General features: G+C 35.6%; 1 protein-coding gene across 5 annotated transcripts in view; it reads left to right on the forward strand.

Annotated features, from left to right (window-relative positions):
* KHDRBS2 (KH RNA binding domain containing, signal transduction associated 2) overlaps positions 1-23,756 on the forward strand; it is a 628,493-nt gene that overhangs the window by 197,255 nt on the left and 407,482 nt on the right. For all 5 annotated transcript variants that reach the window (XM_045070404.1, XM_045070405.1, XM_045070408.1 and 2 more), the window contains exon 3: positions 19,190-19,306. In XM_045070404.1, coding sequence (XP_044926339.1) covers positions 19,190-19,306 — 117 coding nt within the window. The remainder of the gene's footprint in view (positions 1-19,189; positions 19,307-23,756) is intronic.

A 23,756-nucleotide genomic window follows, 5' to 3' on the forward strand; every position in this document is an offset into this window, starting at 1 on the left:
CAGCTGTATTATGTTCATAAAATATGCCAAGGTGTTATGTGGTCATAATGAATTACAAAACTGCTGAAGACTACTTTAGGTGATTTTGCAAAAAGGTGTCATGCAAATATTCTTAGCAGCATTTATGAAGTCACTTTGCTGAAGACACCTAAAAATGGCATTGTAATTATGTTATATAGGTATCTTCAAATGTGTGTAAGATGTATTTTTCCTCATGTTTTAGACATTTAGAAAGATAAATGTCATATTTCTTAATTTTTTTAATGAGGGAGACACCGTGCCTGTTGATGTACATTTGTTATGTATTCGATTTGTGCACCAAGCTCATATTGCTTTATGACCTTTCTCTTACTAGACTGTCACATATTCATTCGTCAATGCATTCCTTCTGTCAGTTAATTAATAGAGCACCTACTCTGTGTTGAGCTGCCAAGTGTCAAGGTCGTTAATTAGGACAGTAAGTCAGAAGGTAACATTTATATTTTTATTCACTTATTATGACAGTGCAATCAAGGGGCCAAAAATGGTGCCAGCCACTTTTCTCCACAGAATAACACTGTAGGAAGATTAAGTGGATGCAACACAGATGATGTTGTTGTGTTCACACGAAGGAACCCCAACAAAAACTCCTGACTTTGTGGAAGCGGAGGCCTGGGTAGGGAGTGAGGAAGATGGAGAAAGGCCAGAAGTGGAAACTACTGAATCAAAACTGGGAAAATACTCATTGAAGACCCCAGAAAAGTAATTATTTGTCAAGATGCCTGAGACTAGAAATGCAGGTGTGTGTGGAGGAGCATGACTGGCCAGGTGGGCCTTAGTCCTTGACTGCAACTTCTTCCAATAAACTGCAATTCAGTAGCTGTGTACCAGCTCTGGTGTGGGAATGGCAGCTTCTCCATTGACATGAAACCTGCCAGGAGAAGACTTGTACTTGCCCATGGTCAGGCCTCAAAGATCATACATAAGATTTTAACCCGAAGCTAGACTTCTTGCTATGTGATGTGCACTAATAAGAATAAAAGGACATACTTGCCCTTCAGAAAATGAAATTTTGTCAGATATAACATTTTTTTTAAAACCAAAAATGCATTCTTTGGTAATAAATTCTATAACTGATACAAGATGTCCCACAAGACCTTGATGTAAATCTTCACTTGCTTATTTATTTATTTGTTCACTCAGCAAGTACTATTAAACACCTCCTTTATTTTAGTCACCCTGTCAGGCCCTGGAGATGCTACTGAACATAATAGACTTGCTGTCTGGACATACACCATTAAGTTTCTGTTATTTACAGAATTACGTTAAGATCCTTTAATCTAAAGCATTTGAATCTCTTAATTGTATGACCCCAAACTAATTCTCTACTGAAAGGACTTCTAAATGAACACCTGGCGTAAAACCCTTCCCCACACTTCACCACAACCAACACAACCTATTGATCTTTTAATACAAATTAGTGATTCGTTTCATGTGCCTTGACTTCCTAGAACCTTTCATGAACATCTCCTTAACTCCCAACCTCACCATCTGGCAACATCTCTCCATCTTCACGTAACTCTTGTTATTCCTTATCATAATGTGTATTGTATTAATTATTCCTTCATCTTCTTACTGTATAGAATCCTAGATCTGTTGAGATTAGACTGGTTCTGCCTTTTGGAATCTTGTTACAGCATGTTTGTCAGTGCTGTGTGTATACTAAGAACACAATATATATCAGTGTAATTTAATTCAGTCTAGTTTTTTAGCAGAAAAGAACACTCATTTAACCAAAAAGTTAGTTTGCAGTACATGAGGGCTAACAAATATAGGGGGTTTAGATGAACATAGATATTCTAAATTAATTTCATTAATAAAACATATTGAGATGTTGGACAGGAACCATGCACACATGGACTATGTACACACAGAAATGAGAACTAAAGTACACAATTACAACAAAAAAGTCCACATACAAAACTGATCAAAGATAAAGAAAAATCTCTCATTGCTCTGAAAAGAGAGAAATTAGTTATTGCTAGGCCACTGGGATGGTGTTATGTGTAAGTCAGAGCATGTGTATAGCCTTCTGGGTCTGGAAACTGAACGCAGGGGCTCTATTACCTACAGAAAGGCAATAGATTACCTTAATCAAGTCTTTCTTAATATGCCCATTGGCCGATATGGAATTGTATAAAGCATAAATTGCATAAATCCTGGGACAAGAAGAGTTACCAGCTAGGAAGGTGGGATCAGAAAAATCATGCCATTCAGGCAAGAAAGATTTTAAGCCTTATAGGAGTTAGGGTGGAGGAAAATCCACCTATATGAAATTGAAACCCCAATCCTGTGCTAAAAAAGTTGAGATTTAGATATATATTCATATGGTACATGAACCATAAACCATTAACATCATCATAAAATGTAAATATTTATAAATATTTGTATAGTATAGTATAAAAATGTCTGACTCTCACTTTCTCTCAGTCTCTCTCGCTGCCATTTTTTCTCTCTTACACACACACACAAGCTCATTTTAAATGATTACAGGAAGAAAATATGTAATCAAAATAATAATTTAAAATAAGTATGGAGGGGCACCTGAGTGGCTCAGTCGTTAAGCAGCCATCTTCCTCTCAGGTCATAATCTCAGGGTCCTGGGATCGAGCCCTGCATCTGGCTCTCCTCTCAGTCTGTGGTGAATCTGCTTCTCCCTCTCCCTGTGTGATCTCTCTTGCTTTCTCTCTCTCAAAGAGGTAAATTTAAAATTTAAAAAAAAAAAAAAACCAAAAAAAAAAACCTTTAGCTTGGACAGGGTCCATTGGCTTAAAAGAATCAAGTCCAAGCAGAAGAATCATTGAGTTTAATATATTGTGTTCTGCTTCTGGTATAAGAAGTTTCCTTTCAAATATATACTTCCTTTTACATTTTCTAATACAATTAAGTGGGTATGAAGAAGGACTTGAAATTTGAATTTCCTGTTTTCTTTTCTAACAGATCCATGTCTGTTTCACAGTTGAGGATTTCAGAACAGTAGGTAGGAATACTACCTATAGTCAGTTGAAAAGTAACCTGAGGAGTCTGCTTAAAGGACCCAATCTTTTAACCTATGTTCATCAGATTAATGCTATTTAAGTGAGCTAATCAAATTAACTTTCTTCTTAGTCTACTGCTGAATTAATATCTACCCTTAGGGAATTAAGACATATCCTTCTAGAATGATTAGGACTTTCCATATTATATACAGGAAAATACGAAACAATACAACAGTTTTTTTTTTAAATATTTTATTTATTTATTTGACACAGTGAGAGAGGAAACACAAGCAGGTTGGGTGGGAGAGGGAGAAGCCTGAAGGGAGCCCGATGCGGGGCTCAATTCCAGGACCTTGGGATCATGATCTGAGCTGAAGGCATACACTTAACGACTCTACCGAGGTGCCCCCAATAGTTGATTTTTTTTCTTACCTTGAAATTATAAATTTATTTAAATTTCTTAATGATCAAAGAATTATATTTTTAAGTCTGTAAAAACTGTAAGAAAGTTACAGCAAATTTTTTTGAGCAAAAATTTTACCATTTTTAAAAATTTTTTAAAAATTTTTTAATTTTTTATAAACATATATTTTTATCCCCAGGGGTACAGGTCTGTGAATCACTAGGTTTACACACACACTTCACAGCACTCACCATAGCACATACCCTCCCCAATGTCCATAACCCCACCCCCCTTCTCCCAAACCCCCTCCCCCCAGCAACCCTCAGTTTGTTTTGTGAGATTAAGAGTCACTTATGGTTTGTCTCCCTCCCAATCCCATCTTGTTTCATTTATTCTTCTCCTACCCCCTTAACCCTCCATGTTGTGTCTCCACTTCCTCATATCAGGGAGATCATATGATAGTTGTCATGAAGGACCTCAATGTGAGACAGGAATCCATCAAAATCCTTGAGGAGAACACACGCAGCAACATGTTCGACCTCAGCCGCAGCAACATCTTCCTAGGAACATCACCAAAGGCAAGGGAAGCAAGGGCAAAAATGAACTATTGGGATTTTATCAAGATCAAAAGCTTTTGCACAGCAAAGGAAACAGTTAACAAAACCAAAAGACAACTGACAGAATGGGAGAAGATATTTGCAAACAACATATCAGATAAATGGCTAGTGTCCAAAATCTATAAAGAACTTAGCAAACTCAACACCCAAAGAACAAATAATCCAATCAAGAAATTCACAGAAGACATGAACAGACATTTCTGCAAAGAAGACATCCAGATGGCCAACAGACACATGAAAAAGTGCTCCATATCACTCGGCATCAGGGAAATACAAATCAAAACCACAGTGAGATATCACCTCACACCAGTCAGAATGGCTAAAATTAACAAGTTAGGAAATGACAGATGCTGGCAAGGATGCGGAGAAAGGGGAACCCTCCTACACTGTTGGTGGGAATGCAAGCTGGTGCAACCACTCTGGAAAACAGCATGGAGGGTCCTCAAAATGTTGAAAATAGAGCTACCCTACGACCCAGCAATTGCACTACTGGGTATTTACCCTAAAGATACAAACGTAGTGATCCAAATGGGCACATGTACCCGAATGTTTATAGCAGCAATGTCCACAATAGCCAAACTATGGAAAGAACCTAGATGTCCATCAACAGATGAATGGATAAAGAAGAAGTGGTATATATACACAATAGACTACTATGCAGCCATCAAAAGAAATGAAATCTTGCCATTTGCAACAACACCAATAGTTGATTTTTAAGCTGCTGGAGCCTTGAGAAAACTAGATAACATCTAGGAAGCAGAAAAGCAATTAGCTGTTTTAAGCTGGAAATAAATGTATGCCTGTTTGTTTGTCTGTTTGTTTTAAAGATTTTATTTTTAAGTAATCTCCACACCCAACATGGGGTTTGAATTTACAAACCGGAGGTCAAGATGCACATATTCTACCAAGTGAGGCAGCCAGGTGCCCCTAAATGTGTATTGAGAATGTAGGTCACTGGGGTCAAAGAACTTTGTTTCATGTGCTTCGCTATCTCCAGTGTCTAGAACAGTGGCTGGCACATAGGAAATACTCTATAAGCAGTTCTCGAATGATTATGTCCTTACCAAGCATAAGCTCATATATTGATTTCATGACATGGTATAGAGAGGAACAAGTCCTATAAAGAACAAACATCTGTAGTTTAGACATATAAACACAGCTTACAAGAGATTTACATGACATTTAAATAAAAGATTTGCTTTAGAAATTCAGGATTCTATGTGATAGCACCATTTTGGTTTATTTAAGATTTTTAAAAAATTCTAAAGTATAAGAATATGGCTGACTTAAAGTGTTAGTTTCGTGATTATTCAAAAAAGCCAAAGAACTATCTTCTAAGTAAAAGCAGCAGATTAAAAAAAAAAAAAAAGTTATCTTCCTACATGTCACTATACTGAGTAAATAATCATCTACCTTTACAAATGACTATATGATCTTATCCTGTAGTACTCTAGAAACTTTTATTCAGACAGCCATACGTGCGGAGCAAGTTAGTGTTTGGGTTTGAACTGTGGATATAATTCAAATTAGGGCTGTTTGGTAATGATACTTTTCACTTAATGATGGTGATTTAAATGTATCTTTCCAAATCAAAATAACTTGAATTTGGAGAATGATGCCCTAGAGTTGTATAAATATGACAAAGACATGGATCAGGAAACATTTAAGGATGGTCCACACAGGATGAAAAACATTTAAAACACGACCAAAGGCTCTTTAGTTGTCTGTGAAAGGAGAATATGATTTACACACATAAATGCTGAAACATAGTGAAGAATTATTTGTAGCAGAACAAATGGGACATGTATATGTGTTTAAAATTATTAAATTATTTACATTGCTAAAATTATTAAAATTTAAAATTGTTAAATTATTTATGTTACTAAAATTCACATCTAATCATTTTTATCAGTATATTCTCAAGTTTCTTTGCTGTGTCTATAAAACATGGACTATCCTGTAAAATGGTAAAATGTTGGGTGATTTTTAACCTAAACCATGTTATTTGGATACTTTCAGAGACCAATATTGATTAAGCACAAAGTATACCAAATCACCACATTTTAAGGGACTCACATTTTTTACTTGTTATAAATCTTCTCTAACTATGTATGCTTTCTTCAAATTCATATACTTCCCTCTAAAGAAAGTGATCCCCAGTGGGATTTGGGGATCTTGTGGCAAGCAAGAGTAACTGCTCCTTACACTTGTGGTAAGCCTTTTTATTTAAACTGTTCTAGTTCATGTATGTGTTGGCATTTACTATTGTATTTTGAAATGTATAAATTCTGAGATAAAATCTACTGGTAATGATTGGTATTTTAACACAGAATCAAAATTCTTCCTAATTGCCCAATCCAATGAATGGTTTGTTTTTCTCAAAGTCTGGGCTACCTCTGTCTGTAACCTCTGCTAAAATGATCGCTTCCTCATTTCTCCATCTCTTGACTTACTCCTTCCATTCCTCACATCTCAGTCAGCAAGATGCCTTGAGAGTAAAAGCAGGTCATGCCACAGTTCACTTCCCCTATCCTCCACCCATTGCAAGTTTAGACGGTTCAAAATACCTTCCACTGCTTTTACCTCAGACCAAAATTCTCAACAGCGTCATGAGTACCTAAATATTTTTTCCGCGTTTGTCTCCCTTCCAGCTGCATTTCTTACACTTCCGAAGGGAATTTCTTGCTATTTATCAAACTTGTCATGCTCTTGGGGTTTCCTCATTTGTCATTCTTTCTGCCTGCAAAGTCTCCATAGAACTCTCTCACCTTCCGCCCCTGCCCCAGCTCCCCATACATCCCATCTCTGTTTCAAGCTAGGGCCCAGGAAGAGTTTTCTAAAGACCCCAGTTTCAGATTTCCATGGAATCCTAAACTTCTCCTAGCACGATTCTTGGTGTATAATCGTCATTTGATATGTATTTGGGGATTAAGCGATTTATTTTTTAAAAATCTAGCTTTCTTTTGTTTTTCCCGAAACTCGTCCTTTGTCTTCCTTCTTTTCTCTTCTAAATATAAGTGCTCCTCAGACTTCTCTTCTGGGCTTTTTTTTTTTTCCCCCTTAACCTTCTCCCTTAGTAATTTCTTGACTCTAAGTAGCACTTCTATGTAGAAAATTGCTGGAGCTGTATTTTCATATGTGTCTCTCGGTGTCTATATATGCTTGGCTACTAGATTTCTCCATTTGGAGGGCATCTGAAATAGAATATACAACAAATTTCCCTCTAAAACTTTTGCTTCTGTCTTCCACAGTTTTATTAATGATACAATATATTTTCAACCCTCTGGATGTATACTATATTTTGATTACTAATTCACGTTCCTTTCTTCATATTCCCCCAGCTGAGTAATTTTCCAGGTCTTAATGTGGATACCACCCAGTCTCTCTTTCACTTCCTCTCTGCTTCTATCTTTGTGACCACCATTTTACTTTATGTTCCACTATTATTTATCAAGGTTACACCAACTTCCAATGGGCTCCTTCATCTTTAGTTTTTCCCCACTCCACTACATCTTTCCCAATCTCCCCTGTTGAGCTTTTTTATGTCCCTGTCTTCTTTCCATGCCCAGCTTCTTCCTCCCTGTTCAAGATTCAGCAAAAACATCAAACCTCCTTAATTTCCCAATATGGAAACAATTTCTTCTTCCTTTGAATTCTTGTAACACTTAATATACTTCTGTTATGGCGTTTGCCAGTTTCTTTTAAAAAGTTTAACAGCCGGGAGGCCTGAGTGGCTCAGTGGTTTAAGCTCCAGTCATGACCTATGATCCTGGAATTGAGTCCCGCTTAGGGCTTCTTGCTCAGCGAGGAGCCTGCTTCTCTCTCTGCCTCTGCCTGCCACTCTGCCTGCTTGTGCGGTCTCTCTCTCTCACAAATAAATAAATAAAACCATTAAATAAATAAATATATATATATATATATATATATATATATTAGAAAAATAAAAAGTATAACAGTTTATGTACACTCCCTTTTCCCCATATAAGTTTCCTGAGGAAGTACTTATATCTGGGGTTCACTTTGTATCCCCCATACATTTCACAAGTTCTATGTGCTAACAATGTGTTTAGTAAGTAAATGAATTGATTTCATCCTGATTTTACATAAATATGTTTTTGAATGGCATTTAGCTTATGACAACATATTGATATTACAGTTAATGGTTAATTCTAAAACACTCTCTCCCCACCACTGTTTTCTTGAATACTCATCATTGTCTGTTTTGTTAAATTGAAAGTGGTCTTCTTTGATAGAGTTCTCTGTAAATTACAAATGGTATTATTTAATTCTACAGACATAGCTTGATATTTTTATGGTTGAATATAGCTCTGTTCCCTTGCTCACCACTGTCCTTTGATGATTGCTGAAATGAGTACCTGAAGTGTTGTCTTTTCCTGTCTGTTTATACAGGAAGAATATTTTTTGATCTGCAACTGTGGTCTCTCCCTGTGCAATCTGCCCAAATTTGTTTAACTTTATTTTAATGGCGACAAACACAAGAGTAGAATACTAAAGAATGACTTAATACTGAATTCCCAAACGCAGAACAGCAAGCAGCTCTATGAATTCCTACTGATTAAGAAGGGGATTCGTACTCAAGTCAGGAATAGGATGGAGATGAAAATAGTAGTCAAATGCAAACATAAAGAGATGTGAGGACAAGAGTAATTTGAGGATCAAGAAACGAGGGAGTTCAGACCCAGTTGTGGCATATGAAAGTAGAAAAATATGCAGGGACTAGTCGTTCAGAGATTCCTCACAAGTGGCCCTGGTGATCGGCCCTGCCCTTTTATCTTCACAAAGCAGATGTAATCTTAGTGCCCACAAAAAGAGAACTAAGGCGAGGTGAATTGCCCATTCTATTTAAGAACCAGAGCTGCTAGAATTAGTTTACAAACATTTCATTAGAAAAATAACGTTTTTTTTTTAAGATTTTATGTATTTATTTGACAGAAATCACAAGTAGGTGGAGAGGCAGGCAGAGAGAGAGAGAGGGAAGCAGGCTCCCTGCTGAGCAGAGAGCCCCATGCGGGACTCGATCCCAGGACCCGAGATCAGGACCTGAGCCAAGAGCAGCGGCTTAACCCACTGAGCCACCCAGGCACCCCACGTTTGTTTTTTTTTTTAAACAAGATTTATTTCATGCAAGTACTGATGAAGTATTATTAATCATGAAGAAACACATTAATAGAGAGGAAAGGATATAAAGGAAGACTGTAGCTTCTGGTGTATTCTATACTTAGAGGATGAATTGATAAACTTTGAAATAAATATGCCCAATATTATTGAAGTTTATTTTCACCTAATTTTAAACTGTTCTTGGGTTTACTCTGTTAAAAATGTCCCTGGGAAACCTGGATGGCTCAGTCGGTTAAGAGTCTGCCTTTGGCTCGGGTCATGATCCCCAGGTCCTGGAATCGATCCCACGTCGGGCTCCCTGGTGAGCAGGGAGCCTGCTTCTCCCTCTACTCTCCACTTGTGCTCTCTCTCTCTCTCTTACCATCTCTGTCCCTCTCAAATAAATAAATAAAATCTTTTTTTAAAAAGTCCCTAAAATAGGGGCGCCTGGGTGGCTCAGTGGGTTAAAGCCACTGCCTTTGGCTCGGGTCATGATCCCAGGGTCCTGGGATCCAGCCCCGAGTCAGGCTCCCTGCAGGGAGCCTGCTTCCTCCTCTCTCTCTGCCTACTTGTGATCTCTGCCTGTCAAATAAATAAATAAGATCTTAAAAAAAAAAATGGTCCCTAAAATATTTTTCTTAAAATGTCCCCAGTTTTATGAAAAGCACTTGCTTTGCCACAAATTATATTTTATAAGTTTACAAATCCAAATCCATTGAAATGTTTTCTGTTGGTTGATATTACTTGACATAATTTTAACATTTCCTTTTAGAAAAAAATTAAAAATCTGATTAAAATTGCTCAAAAGGTTTTTTGAGTTTAAAAGTTATTGCAAAGCAACTGTTCAGCGACTTAGCATAAATGAATTTGACATACACAAATATAATTTTCTTAAAACACATGTGGATAAAATACCTACAAACTATTTGAAGATATTTAACATACTGAAAACACAGCTGTGTTCACTCTATTAAGCCTTAAGAATCTTAGAGGTTCCCAATTTACTAAATTATTTTAAAGACACTGTTGTATAATATTTGAGTTATTTTCTGTGTTTAAGAGAGATTTTGTTTAAGGAAAAAAGGTTAGAACTAACTGTTTTCAATGAACTGATAATTCACCTGTCATGATTATGTCACTTGACTTTGGTTGAAGGTGGACTGAATATTGGATGAAAGCAGAGAGGGAAAAAATGTCTTATTAGAACAACTTTTTTATTGGCTATTTTCAGAATTTATGTTAAAATACATTTCCAAAAAACTAAGCACAATATAAAAAATATGTACCAGCTTCATTATTACATCTTATGTATTAAAATCTCAAAAAGAAGTGCTCTCCACTCTTTGGATGGAAGTACCTGCCTTTACACTAGAGGCGGCCATGTGAGCAAGGGTTTGTAAACATTTCTTCTCTCTACCACACTTATTGTGACATCATCCATGTAGAGGACTTGGTGCCCAGCACACAGTGAGCCTTTGAAAAATGTTAATTGTAACAAGTAATCGCACCCAATAATCATAAAAATCACAGTATATATAATAACTACAAAAATAAAAGTAATAATATAGAAATAAAAGAATGAGGGTTACTCACTATTTCAGTATAGGTGTCAGATACTCTTACAATTTGCTGAAAAAAATATTTAATAATAGCAACATACTTCATAAAACTGAAGTATAATTAACATACAGTGTTATATTAGTTATAGTTTTACAACATAATGATTCAACAATTCCATACATTATTCAGTGTTCATCATGATGAAGGTAGTTACCATCTGTCGCTTGAGAAAGTTATGACAATATTATTGACTATATTCCTTAAGCGGTACTTCTCATCTTTATTTATTTATTTATTTATTTATTTTTAAACAACTGGGAGTTTGTACTTCTTAAGCCCATTCATTACCCCTGTCCTTCCTCACCTCCTCTCTGGCAGCCACCGGTCTGCTCTCTGTATTTAAGGGTCTGTTAATTTGTTTTCTTGCAACCCAGTCACACTTGGGTTGCTTCCATATCTTTGCTATTATAAATAATATCTTTCAAATTGTTGATTTTGCTTTCTTCGAACAGCCCACATTTATTGAGCAATATTGTCTTGTATTACTATCTTTATTCTCCCCATTTACAGATAAGAAACTAAGGAACAGTTAAGTAATTTAGCCAAATTTACATAGCTAGTGAATTTCCAAGCCCATGTAATCTGGCTTCAGAGCCATGCTCTTAAGCATTATGCTCTACTTACTAACTGATGTTCGGGCATTTTACTTATCCAAATAATAATCAGGGGAAAAAAAGTTTTCTGAGTCATTCCTCGTACTTTGTTCCAAATGCAGATATTGGGGAAGTAATAAAATAATATAAGCAAACTTAAAGTATGGTAAATAAATACTTATTTGCAAAAGCAAATGGTGATTGTATATTTACAAATTTTAGAAAAACATTAGAAGGACTTCATGCTTAAAATGCCATGTAATTAATGTTACTCATAAAATATACTTTCTATCACTTTAAGTTAAATCTCTCATTATACAACACCTTCATTCTGTTGGATGTATGTGTTCTACTTCAAAAGGTAGAGTTTGTGAAAGAATTAAAAGGGATATCTCCCTTACAGTTTCAGAATTGGCTTCAAATTGGTCATTGGTTAGAAATGAAGCTACTGTACTGAAATAGAAGTGTTGGGAAATGTGTCACAATAATCAAGGTAAGAACAGAAACTTCTCAAGAGTATGGCCCACGTAATGTATTTTGTCAATAACCTGTCCTCTGCCAGGAAGGCATGACATGTTATGTCTTCCTTTCAGTCATAAGCATTCCCAAGGGAGACATCACTTTGAGTGATTTGTATTTTTCCATTTGATGTTTTACTACTACCAGTAAAGAGGCAAAAAGGTTCTGTAACAGAGTATTGAAGAGTTCAGTCAAATTTGTTTAACTGGGGGCACCTGGTGGCCCAGTGGGTTAAAGCCTCTGCCTTCGGCCCAGGTCACGTCCCAGGATCCTAGGATGGAGCCTGTTTCTTCCTCTCTCTCTCTGCCTGCCTCTCTGTCTACTTGTGATCTATCAAATAAATAAATAAAATCTTAAAAAAAATTATTTAACTGGAATTGATCTGATTTTTAAAGTTATATAATATTAATACATTCGAAGACTGTAATTTTCAAGTAGAGCCTAAAACAAAATAAAATGGGGACTCATGAACTCCTAAGTTAAAGTCTCAAATATTACCTGTTACTTTGGCAGCACCTGTATGTTTCCCTTTCATCTTTCCTATCCATTCCCAGAGGTTACCAAGACCTTGAATTTTTGTGTTTATTATTACACCTGTTATTTGAGGACTAGATTAACTACCTAAGCATTTATTCATAAATAAAAACATTAATTTTGCTTATCGGGTTTTATAAAAATAGTGTCATATATTTAGAGCTTGAATTTTTCACTAACATTTTATTTCTAGGATTTAATAATAGAATTTCATGTAGTTATGGGCAATTTATGTTCACTGCTGTAAATATTCCACTATCAATATGTCACAGTTTACTTAATGATTTGTACCATCGTGGTTTGGGGAGGAAAATAAGATCTACTCTCTATGTAATATTATAATCTATAATTTAGAACTAGCATGATGTTGGAAGAGATGAGGGATGGGACCTTAGGAAAATTGCCAGCCATAGGCAGTGAAGACTTGAGCCTGAAGCTTGCCAGAACTTAGAACCGGAAGCTTAGAGAGATCTGTGGGGCTCCTGTCTCCACACAGTGGGAGCTCATGTAGAGGTCCGTAAAACTGCGATGCTGAGCACCATGATTTGCCAAGAATAATGGACTCCAATTCATGTTAACCTTCTGTATCTCATGCAAATTCCTGTTATTGACGAAATCCACAAAAGGAAGTCTATGGGGGAGGGGGGTTTGAGGAAACACAGACGTGACGTATTGGTGTGGGGTTAAGTTCACCCCGTATCAAGCATACCATTCTTGAACTGATGGCTTTTCCCCAATTATTTTTACTCTTATAAGCTTTGAGACTTAACATTCTTGTACATGTGCTAAGACTTCTCCACAGAATATAGTAGGAATGGAATTGCTGAGACACCGGTTAAATACATTTATAGATGTATAAGACAATGCCAAAATGGTTATATCTTTTACATTCTTATATGAGTCTTTGTGGCTCCACATTCTGACCCATGTTTGGTTTCTGACTTCTTCATTTCTACCATCACAGTGTGTATAAAATGATGTCTCATTGTCATCTTAATTTTAAGTTCTAATGAGGTTGAAGTTTTCATGTATTTTTCTTTTACAATTCTTTCTTCAATAACATTCATGATTTTATCTTTTATCTATTAAGGTGTCTGTCTTTTCCTTACTGCTTATACTTGTTTTTGTAACCTAATACTTTATTGGTAACATGTACTGTAAATAGTTATCAAATTTGTGACATGTTTTCCTCTGCTTTGTGGTATATTTTAATAAGCACATATTTTTAATTTTAATCAAAATTTTATTTTTTAGTTAGCATATTTTTATGTCTTGTTTTAGAACTCTTAGGCATTATTTCCCTATATTTTTCTGTTAGAAATTCTAAAATTTTGCCTGTCACTCTCAATCTATAATCCATCTATATTTCTTTATTTTTTTTATTATGGTGTAGGAAGCAATTTCATTATTCTTATTATGAATAGCCAATCATGCTCTGTATTAGATAGTCCCTTCTTGGCTTAGTATATTAGATTCCTATTATTTCTTTAATAGCACAACAACTCAGTGGCTTAAAACAGATTTGTTGTTTTATAGTTATGTAGGTCAGAAGTCTAAAGTGGTTCTCATGGGCTGAAATTCAGGTGTCACTAAGACTGCATTCCTTCTGGAGGCTTTGAGGGAGAATCTGTTCCTTAACTCTTACAGCCTGGAGAAGCTACCCTTAATCTTTGTTCATGCTCCCTTCCATCTTCAAAGCCAGCACTTGCATCACTCCAACCTCTGACTTTGTTGCCTTCTTATTTAATTTATAAGGACATTGGGCACACCTGGATAATCCAGGATAATCTCTTCATCTCAAGATTCCTAATTTTGTCACAGTTGCAAAGTCCCTTTTGTAGGAGAACTTATTTACAGATCTTAGGTATTAGGGCATGGGCATCTTTAAGGGGACTTTAGTTAGTGATCTGTACTGCCCCTGTATCATATATCATTTAACATAAATAAGAGTCTGTTTCTGGATTCTGGATTCCATTGCTCTATTTTCTATCTGTGTTCCAGGACTATACATAATCATACTAACATAATTAATGATAGTGATTCTTTAAAATGACTCCTTGTATGTGATAGACATAGTCCTTAACTTGCTCTTCTGCTTCTGAATGTTTTGGCTGTTTTTGGACTTCGACCTTTTCATACAAACTGTACAACTAATTGGTAAATTAATCCAAATCCTATTGTGATTTTTATTAGAACTGTATAGAACCTATAGATATTGAAAATACTAGAAAATGAGACTTACTGTCCATGAATATAATCTGTCTCTCAATCTATTTATATCCATTTGACAGCTTTATGAATATTTTTATACATTCTTTAAAGGTTTTAATTATAAACAAATATATTCTTAGAAAATCTTAGTTATTTTATAATGATGCCATAAATGGTCTCTCTCTCTTTTTTAAATTACTAATTATACGTTGCTGATGTACAAAAACACAATTGATTTTTTTAAAATTGATTTTGTATAAAACACCTTGCTAAGCTCTTTCACTGATTCTAATGACTTTTCTGAAATTACTTTGAGCTTTTTAATGTATATAAATTATATAAACCTTGACTGGTATTTTGTTTCTTACTTTCTGACCCTTATAACATTTATCTTATTAGGTGACTTAAATCGTCAGTAGGGAATAAAACAAGAATGTGCGCCTTTACCTTTTTTTTGGTATTATTTTACTATGAAATATACAATTCTTATTGGGTTTTAATAGAAAGCTTCTATTGGGTTAAGAAAGTTTCCTTCGTTCTTCAGATGATGTGAGTTTATAATGATTGAAATTGAATTTCATAAAATTATTTTTCTTTTGAAATAAAATGTTAGCCTTTTTTCTGTCCAAATAAAATATTCACCTCGTTTTCTCCATTGTTAGTAGGTTAGTTACAATTAAGGGTTATAAATCTTAACCTACCCATGTAACTGTGATAAACATGACTCAATCATTATATATTTTTTGTATATACAGCAGGCCTTGATTGTGCTGCTATTTTGTTAAGTGGGTTTTGTTTCATGAGTGGATTTGCTCTTTAAATTTTCTTTTCTGGTTTGCTTTTACTATCAAGGTTATATTAGCCTGCTAACTGAGTAGAGGGATATTTCCCCATATCTTTCTCTGAATAGTCTGCTATTAGCTCACAACCTCAGGAATTTCCTGGGTGAATTTCAGACCTAGCCCCCATAAACAGAGGGTAAGAACAAACTGAGGAAAGAGGCAGGCCACTCCAGATTGATGGCTGAAAGGCTTAAAAGCAAGGGAACTTATAGAGGAGTCTCATCTTGGGCAGTTGCAAAATGAGTAGATCTCAGGACCTGCCCACCAGTATCTAGAGATTATATAGGGACCTTAATGAGGTTCAATCATGTACACAGTCCAGACGGTTCCATAACACATCACTCTTTCTCAAGGCTGAGTCATTGAAGTGGATCCCACTGTGGGATCAGTGGGCAGAATATAAATTCCAAGGAAAAGCCGGGGCGTAAAGAGCCTCTGGTTGCCGAAATCAAGGTGGTGGGGTCAATCGGCAATCACATCTTCTCGGTGACTCCTCCAACATCTGCCTAGACTGGAATGATATATTTCCTAAAGGTCTGTGATATTTCTTTGTACGACTACCTGGGATTAGTATTTACTTGTAGGACATTTCATTATGATATTATTTTTAAAATATTTATATGTTTTCATCCTTCTGATTTTTTTTTAAAGATTTTATTTATTTATCTGACAGAGAGAGATCACAAGTAGGCAGAGAGGCAGGCAGAGAGAGAGGAGGAAGCAGGCTCCCTGCCGAGCAGAGAGCCCGATGTGGGACTCGATCCCAGGACCTGAGATCATGACCTGAGCCGAAGGCAGCGGCTTAACCCACTGAGCCACCCAGGCGCCCCTTCTGATTTTTTTAATTGAAGTACAATTTACATACTGTGAAATGTACAGGTTTTAGTTCATGATTTGAGGAGTTTTGACAAAAATTTACCTATACTTTCAGTAAAATAGAGAACAATTCTAACATCCTAGTTGATTCCTTCATGCCACTTTCCAGCCAGTCCAGTTCTGGCCTTCTATTTTCCACAAGTGGCCACTCTTAGGAATTCTAACAGCATATATTATTTTGGCCTCTAGAATTTTGTAACAGTGGAATCTAACAGGATACATTTTTTTGTATCTGGCATCTTTTACTCAACATAATTGTGAGATACATCCATGCTGTTATGTTAATCAATGACTAATTCTTTCAATTTATATATAAACCTATTGATTTTTTCCCCTTGGATGGGAATTGGTTTATTTCTAGTTTAATGGTTATTGTGAGTAAAGACATTCTTGTATAAGTCATTTTGTGAACATATGCTTTTATATCCCTTAGTTAAATACCCAAATAGAATTTCTGGGTCATAGTGGAGCTCAATATTTAACTTTATAAATAATTGTCAATCTTTCCAAGACAGTTACTTTATTTTATTTTTTTATTTAAAGATTTTATTTATTTATTTGACAGACAGAGATCACAAGTAGGCAGAGGCAGGCAGAGAGAAAGAAGGGAAGCAGGCTCCCCGCTGAGCAGAGAGCCTGATGCGGGGCTCTATCCCAGGACACCGGGATCATGACCTGAGCTGAAGGCAGAGGCTTTAACCCACTGAGCCACCCAGGCGCCCCCAGTTATATTGTTTTAAACTGCTAATAGTGGCTGCTGTATTAGTTCCACATCCTCATCATTTGGTCTTTTTTGTTTTGTTTTGTTTTAGTAATATACTGACTTGATAGAGTTTTTTATAGATATAGATACTAATCATTTTAAAAAAATTTTAATTCCAATTAGTTAACATACAGTGTTATATTTAAGATACTAATCATTTTTTAGATGTATGCGTGGGGAGTATATTCTCTCAGTCTGTGGCTTATCTATTTAATTTCTTAATGGTTTTTGGATCAGCAAAAGTTTTAGTGAATGCTGTTTGAATGCTGTTTGCATACTATTAAGTAAATTTTCTCAGTTTAAAATTTGCAAAGGCATTCTTGTATGCTTTCTAACTAGCATTCTTAACATTTTGTTTTTATGTTCGGATCTTTGATAGATCTCAAGATAAAGTTTGCCTAAATGTGAGGTAGGACAGAAAAGGTTTTTTAGTGTTTGTTTTGTTTTGGGCTTTTGTTTGTTGCATATAAATTTCCAATTGTTCTAGATTCATTTACTAAAAAGATTTGCATTTCAGATTTTATTACTTATGCACTTTTGTTGAAAATCAATTTACCTTCTCAGTGTATAGTCTTTCTGACCTTTATAATATTCCATTTATCTATTTGCCTATAGGTAAGTAATCTACACTTCAGTACAATATTAAATAAATGTCGTGACAGCAGACATCCTTGAATTTATCCTAGATTTAGAGGAAAAGCAATTAGTCTTCAACCATTCAGTATGGTGTATTTCTTACTACAGGACTATAGATTTAAAATATGTATATAGAAAACCTCTGATTTAGAAGGCAGCAACTTAATTTTATTTATCTTTGTTTTTCATTTACCCAACACAGCTTTTGGTGCATTCTATAAGCCCTTTGTATTTTTTAAATTAATCAGTGAATGATTATCCAAGTTGTTTGTTGTGGTAGTGTTCCATTCAGTAGCTGACAACATACTCTCATAACTGCTCTTATTTCACCTGTTTTTTTTTTTTAAAGATTTTATTTATTTATTTGACAGAGAGAGATCACAAGTAGGCAGAGAGAGAGGAGGAAGCAGGCTCCCTGCTGAGCAGAGAGCCCGATGCGGGACTCGATCCCAGGACCCTGAGATCATGACCTGAGCCGAAGGCAGCGGCTTAACCCACTGAGCCACCCAGAGGCCCATTTCACCTGTTTTTAACCATGTTTCAGGATGAATGAACAAACTGAAAAACCTCCCAGAATTCCCCATTTAGAGAAGCTGTTTTGTATTATGTGGTATCAGTAGTGTTTTGAAGTTTTCCGTATATGGGATCGCATCTTTTGTTGTATATGCGATCACATCTTTTATTTGCTGATCCTTAGAACAACTCTTTTACATAGAGAATGTAAGATTGAAGAATAATTGAATCGCTTTATGTCTAATCATGAAATTTGGGATATAATGTTACAGGCACTGATAATACTTAATAAAAATGAATATTAACTTTTATTTTAAAAATCTATTTAAGGTACACCTTGGTGACTCAGTCAACCGACTGTCTCCTTTGGCTCAGGTCATTATCCTAGAGTCCTGGGATCTAGTACCACATCGGGCTGCCTGCTCACTGGGGAGTCTCTTTCTGTCTCTCACTCAATCTCTCTTGCAAAAATAAATAAATGAAATCTTTTAAAAATCTATTTAAAATTAACCTTTGCAATTTTGGAGGTGCATAGTCTAACATAATTGGTGTGTGTGTGTGTGTGTGTGTGTGTGCGTGTCTGTGTGTTTTCAGAAATCTGGAGAGAAAAAGCCTTTAGCAATTTTGTAAACCATAGTTCTCCCTGATTTCTCTCTTACAAGTGATTTATTTATTTGATTATGTAAGTAACATATATGACATGTTCAACATATTATTGATCTTGGCAATCCTATAGGAAGAGTCCTCCTTTTTAAAAATCCTAGATTAGAGGTCTGAAATAGTTTCATGCTTGTGTCTGTTGTGTGAATGGCATAACTCACTTCTGCATGGTAAAGTTTGAAAAGCCCATTACCCATCATTTATTTTGGGTGCAAATTATTACTTTTTCCCACTCTAAAACAATATTCTATTGATTTTGTTTCCTAGTTCAATTTTGTGGGGAAATTGCTCGGACCGAGAGGCAACTCCTTGAAGAGACTACAGGAAGAAACAGGTGCTAAAATGTCTATCCTGGGCAAAGGATCAATGAGAGATAAAGCAAAGGTACTGAACTTTGATTTTGATTTTTAACACATACAGAAGGTTACCTGTAACAGTCAGGGCCAAATTTACAAGCACATCTGCGCTGTTCTCCCATTGTTTCCCACGATTTTCACCTTCTGGGGCCACCTTGTTGCACTCTCAGTCAATTCCTCTATTTTCATAAAAATCAATTACCCCTTCTTCCCCCCCCCCCAGAAGATGTAATTTTGTATCTTTATTCTCTTTAGTCCTTTGTGTAGGTTGTTGACAACTCTCCTTACTTTTTCTGTGTCCTCTGTAGAATATTTCTATATGTCTATGCTCATTTTCTTTAATTCCCTGTCTCATCCCTTTTCTCTCTTCAACTATGTCACCTAATCACATCCATTGTATCATTCTCTCTTTTTATCTCTATGCTCCATTTCACTCTGACTTCCTACCCAAAGCAATTTCAAATACTTATCTGCAAATCTAAGAGAATTCCACTTATTTTCTGAAATGTTTCAGTGATGTTTAACCATTCACCTGACCTCAAAAGAACAAATAAGCCAAGAAAGATATGAAGTTTGATGTTTGAAATGATTTATTTCACATCTGAACTACATCATTCTCCCATTTTATAAAGTGATAGCAATTTTCTCTGTGTTAGAATTCATTGTTTTGGAAAATACCAACCATTTTTAGATATGTATTCATAAAGGACTTTTAAAATTCATTGAGAAAGGGTGGATATATTGAGGTGGTCCTATTTGACCAGGCCATGCTTTTCTGATTCAATATGTTACCACTGAAAATAAAATATTCAAACATTTATTTCTGACTATGGGAATCACATAGGAAATTGTTTAGATATTCTCTCTTTTAACTATTAATGTGAAATCTTAAAGAAAATTACAGTGGGAAATGTCACTGAACAGATATCTCATAGTATTATACTGCGCACTTCATACTGTATTTTTTTTTCTTTTTCTACACACCTTTTTAAGATTTAGATCAGGCATCATCTCCCCAACGGGTCTTTTCTGAAACTCCTGTGATAGGTTAATACTCCCATCACTTAACATAGTTTGTTGAAATTTTCTGTTTCTCTCATTAAACTGTAAACTCCTACCAGCCAGAGAAATAAAGTATTGAGTTTCACATACCCAGAGCATCTGTATAGGCACTCCCATATCTTCCAAAGCAAATGGGTGTTTATTGTTTATTCCCATATATTTGGAATTTTTTTTTCTGTTCACAGAACTTTACATTGGATTTCTTTTTCCTTGTGAGCATGTTAGGAAGCAGCATAAGTATTTGAAAATCTGGTTGGAAACAAATTTAGTTCTATTTAGTTTCCATTAGGTTTAATTTAGTGATATTAGCTGTTACTTAAACTCCAGTTTCTCATTGATTACTTTTTGGGCGATCAATCAGTTTGTCTTTGCTTCAAGCATTTTCACTGTTCCTTTACAAAATGAAAGAAAATGAAAACAACAATAATAATAATAATAATAATGTATTGTACTATAAACTACATTTTATAGAATCTAAATAAGACCTTACCTGCCAAGGGTGGTGGGCATGCAACTGAAATAAAGCCACAGACATGAATATGCAAAAGTCTACCTTAGGAAACATTTGATTAAAATAAAAATAAATCCTTGGTAAAATATTGATCACTGAGCTGCTATTTCACCTCTTCTGCATGATCTGATCAGGAAGGAAGATTTTATATGTGATTTTGTTCTTCTAACAAATAAATAGCTTATCTCATTCTTCAGTGGCGGCACATACGTATTTGTACAGCCACACAGGAATATATTCATGCATTAATTGCAGGAGTATTTGTTGCTGTGTTACACTGTGTCACCTGTAGTTCTGGTTTATGGTAATGAATAGGACAAAAATTTTTCTTCTCCTAGAGTTTATAACCCAATGGGAAAGATAGACAATAAATAAGTGAATAAACACATTTTAATAATTTTTATGTATTAAAATAATACAGATTGTTTTTCTGTGTTGTCTCTGCTATTACGATCTTTGTTTCATGATAAATAGGAGACATTTGGGTAGTTATCTAAATCAGGATGAAATAACTATGCAAAAGCCTTTCTTACACATCTGCTGTGTGCTCAACTGGAGATTACATATTATGCTATGTAGAAAATAAGTATTGGACAGGAGTTGATCCCTCACAAAACTTATAATTTAATTAGACATACTGATCTGTTTAATGCTTTCTTTAAAAAGAAGAGTAAAGAGTGACATTCTCATTGAATTTTAGTTTTACAAATCTAATAAGAATTTTTCAACCTTAGAAAAGCTTGAAGTTTTAGGATTTGTTGTAAGATCATTATAAAATTGCATAATACAGAAAATAGTTCTAGTGGTTTGGTGTATTAAGAAGATTCTAACAAGTTCAATGTTTTTATTTGTCTTATTTTGGTTTTGGTGTGTTTGGGGGAAACCTTCCTTTTCTTTTAGCTACACCTAGGCAGTAACTCTGTGAGCAGAGAGAGAAAACAAAAGCCAAAACAAAATGAGATGTAGTGATATTCAAGGGAATACCAGTAGCAAAATCCTACCTTATATTTAATATTTTAGTCCCATACTGGTCAGATCACTGAGTATGTGAACCCACATTTTACTTAGAACCATCCAGGAATGCTTGAACAGAAGCTAACTTTTACATAATGATGATAAAGATATTAATAGAGAAAATTAGAAAGTAATATATACAGTATATTTACAATATTTCAAAATATCTCTGGAAATTAACTGGTAGTTCAGAAATTTCTTTAAAGTCTGAGTCCCTCATACACCATATGGCCAACCAGTTCTAAATAACCACACAGCTGCCTGCTTCTCTAGCAGTTGCTTCCCCCCAAGCATTTGCTTCTGAGCAATCTTCAGGGGTAACTTACTGAAGCTTCGGATAGAGTGTTGCTATTTTTAGTGATGCTGATGGCAGAGATTAGTGAGCAAGAACAGAGGAAGCAGTGGTCTATAGGCTTATCTTTGAAAAGAGTGAGAAACAAACATATTATCTTGGAGAAAAAGGGTTTGAGAGGTTAGAGAAGACCAGACAAAAGCTGAGCACACCCAGAGAGAGGAAACAGCAGGAAAGGTTTAAAGCAAATTTCTTGCCTACCTTCATTGTCCTTAAATGGAAATCACAAATAGACATGTTGCAAGTCAATTATGTTGTAATGACAGGTGTTCTGGCATTTCTATTAATAAGCTTGGTTGAAATTATGGAACGCAATCTTAGAACATGCTGGTGACTATATATTAAATATAAAGTGCTGTTTGGTGGAGTTTTATTTGAAAATGTGTGATAATTCTCTAGGCTAGCTTCTCTCTCTTTGATGTGCTAATATCATGTGCAGTTTCTATTTTATAATCTATCTTCTGTATTTGGTGATGGCTACTTTAGTAAATCCTTTCTAATTTCATGGCAATTTGATTTTCATCAACAAAAAAATCAACTGAAAACCTTCAAAGTGATGCTGCTGCCTGGTGGGTGTGAACCCCATACCAATCATCCTTCTCTCATTTGGCTTCTGGGCTATGCCTCACATCAAACAGCACAGTTAGTCTCTCAAATCCTGAAGGAGCGAGGCCATGCTCACTGCTTGTCAGTCAGGCTGGGATCGGTTAGGTGGACTCCTGTTTCAACTTTTTAATATCCCCAACAACAAAGCAATCTGTAATCCCACAAAATCAAGAGCCCAGATTCTCTGATGCACCCTAAGACACTGCACCAGAGATCAACGTTTGCTTCTCCATTTTGCTCTGCAGGAGAGTGTGCCTAGCCCATTGTTACTTCCAACCAGAGAGAAAGGAATAAGCATTTTTTTTTTTAAGATTTTATTTATTTATTTCACAGAGAGAGAGAGAGAGAAGTAGAGGGAGCAGCAGAGGGAGAGGGAGAAGCAGGCTCCTCGCCGAGCAAGGAGACCGATGCGGGGCTCCACCTTAGAACCCTGGGATCATGCTTGACCTGAGCTGAAGGCAAATGCTTAACCAACTGAGCCACCCAGGCACCCCGGAATAAATGTTATTTTTGTTTAAGTATCACTTGAGTTTCTGAAGGACAAAAAGAGTAGATGAGAAATTACAGATAGGTGGGAATTTATTTTTGATTTATTCACTGCATTCTTCTGTTTCTTGGATCTGCATGTTGAGAAATCAGAGTAACAGACTGAGCGGTCCCACCTGAAGGGTAGCGCAGTAGCGCATGCGATATAGAAATAGTATGCTGCAAATACGTGTTTTGTGAGAAAACAAGGAAACTAGTTTCAATGATAGACCAACACAAGGGTGTTTCAACCTATGATCTATTTCAGCTATAGGGGACCAAACAATGAAAATAGGTTTGAGTTGAAGAGTGAAATAGATCATGATACTAGTGCGAAATCATCTCTTACATTAACATCTTCAACCCTCTTAGGTACAGTTTGTCATTCATTTTAGTGGATGACAAAGA

Source organism: Mustela putorius, unplaced genomic scaffold, assembly GCF_011764305.1.
Source record: "Mustela putorius furo isolate JIRA1106 unplaced genomic scaffold, ASM1176430v1.1 tig00003969_pilon_pilon_pilon, whole genome shotgun sequence".
In the NCBI taxonomy this organism is placed as follows: Eukaryota; Metazoa; Chordata; class Mammalia; order Carnivora; family Mustelidae; genus Mustela; species Mustela putorius.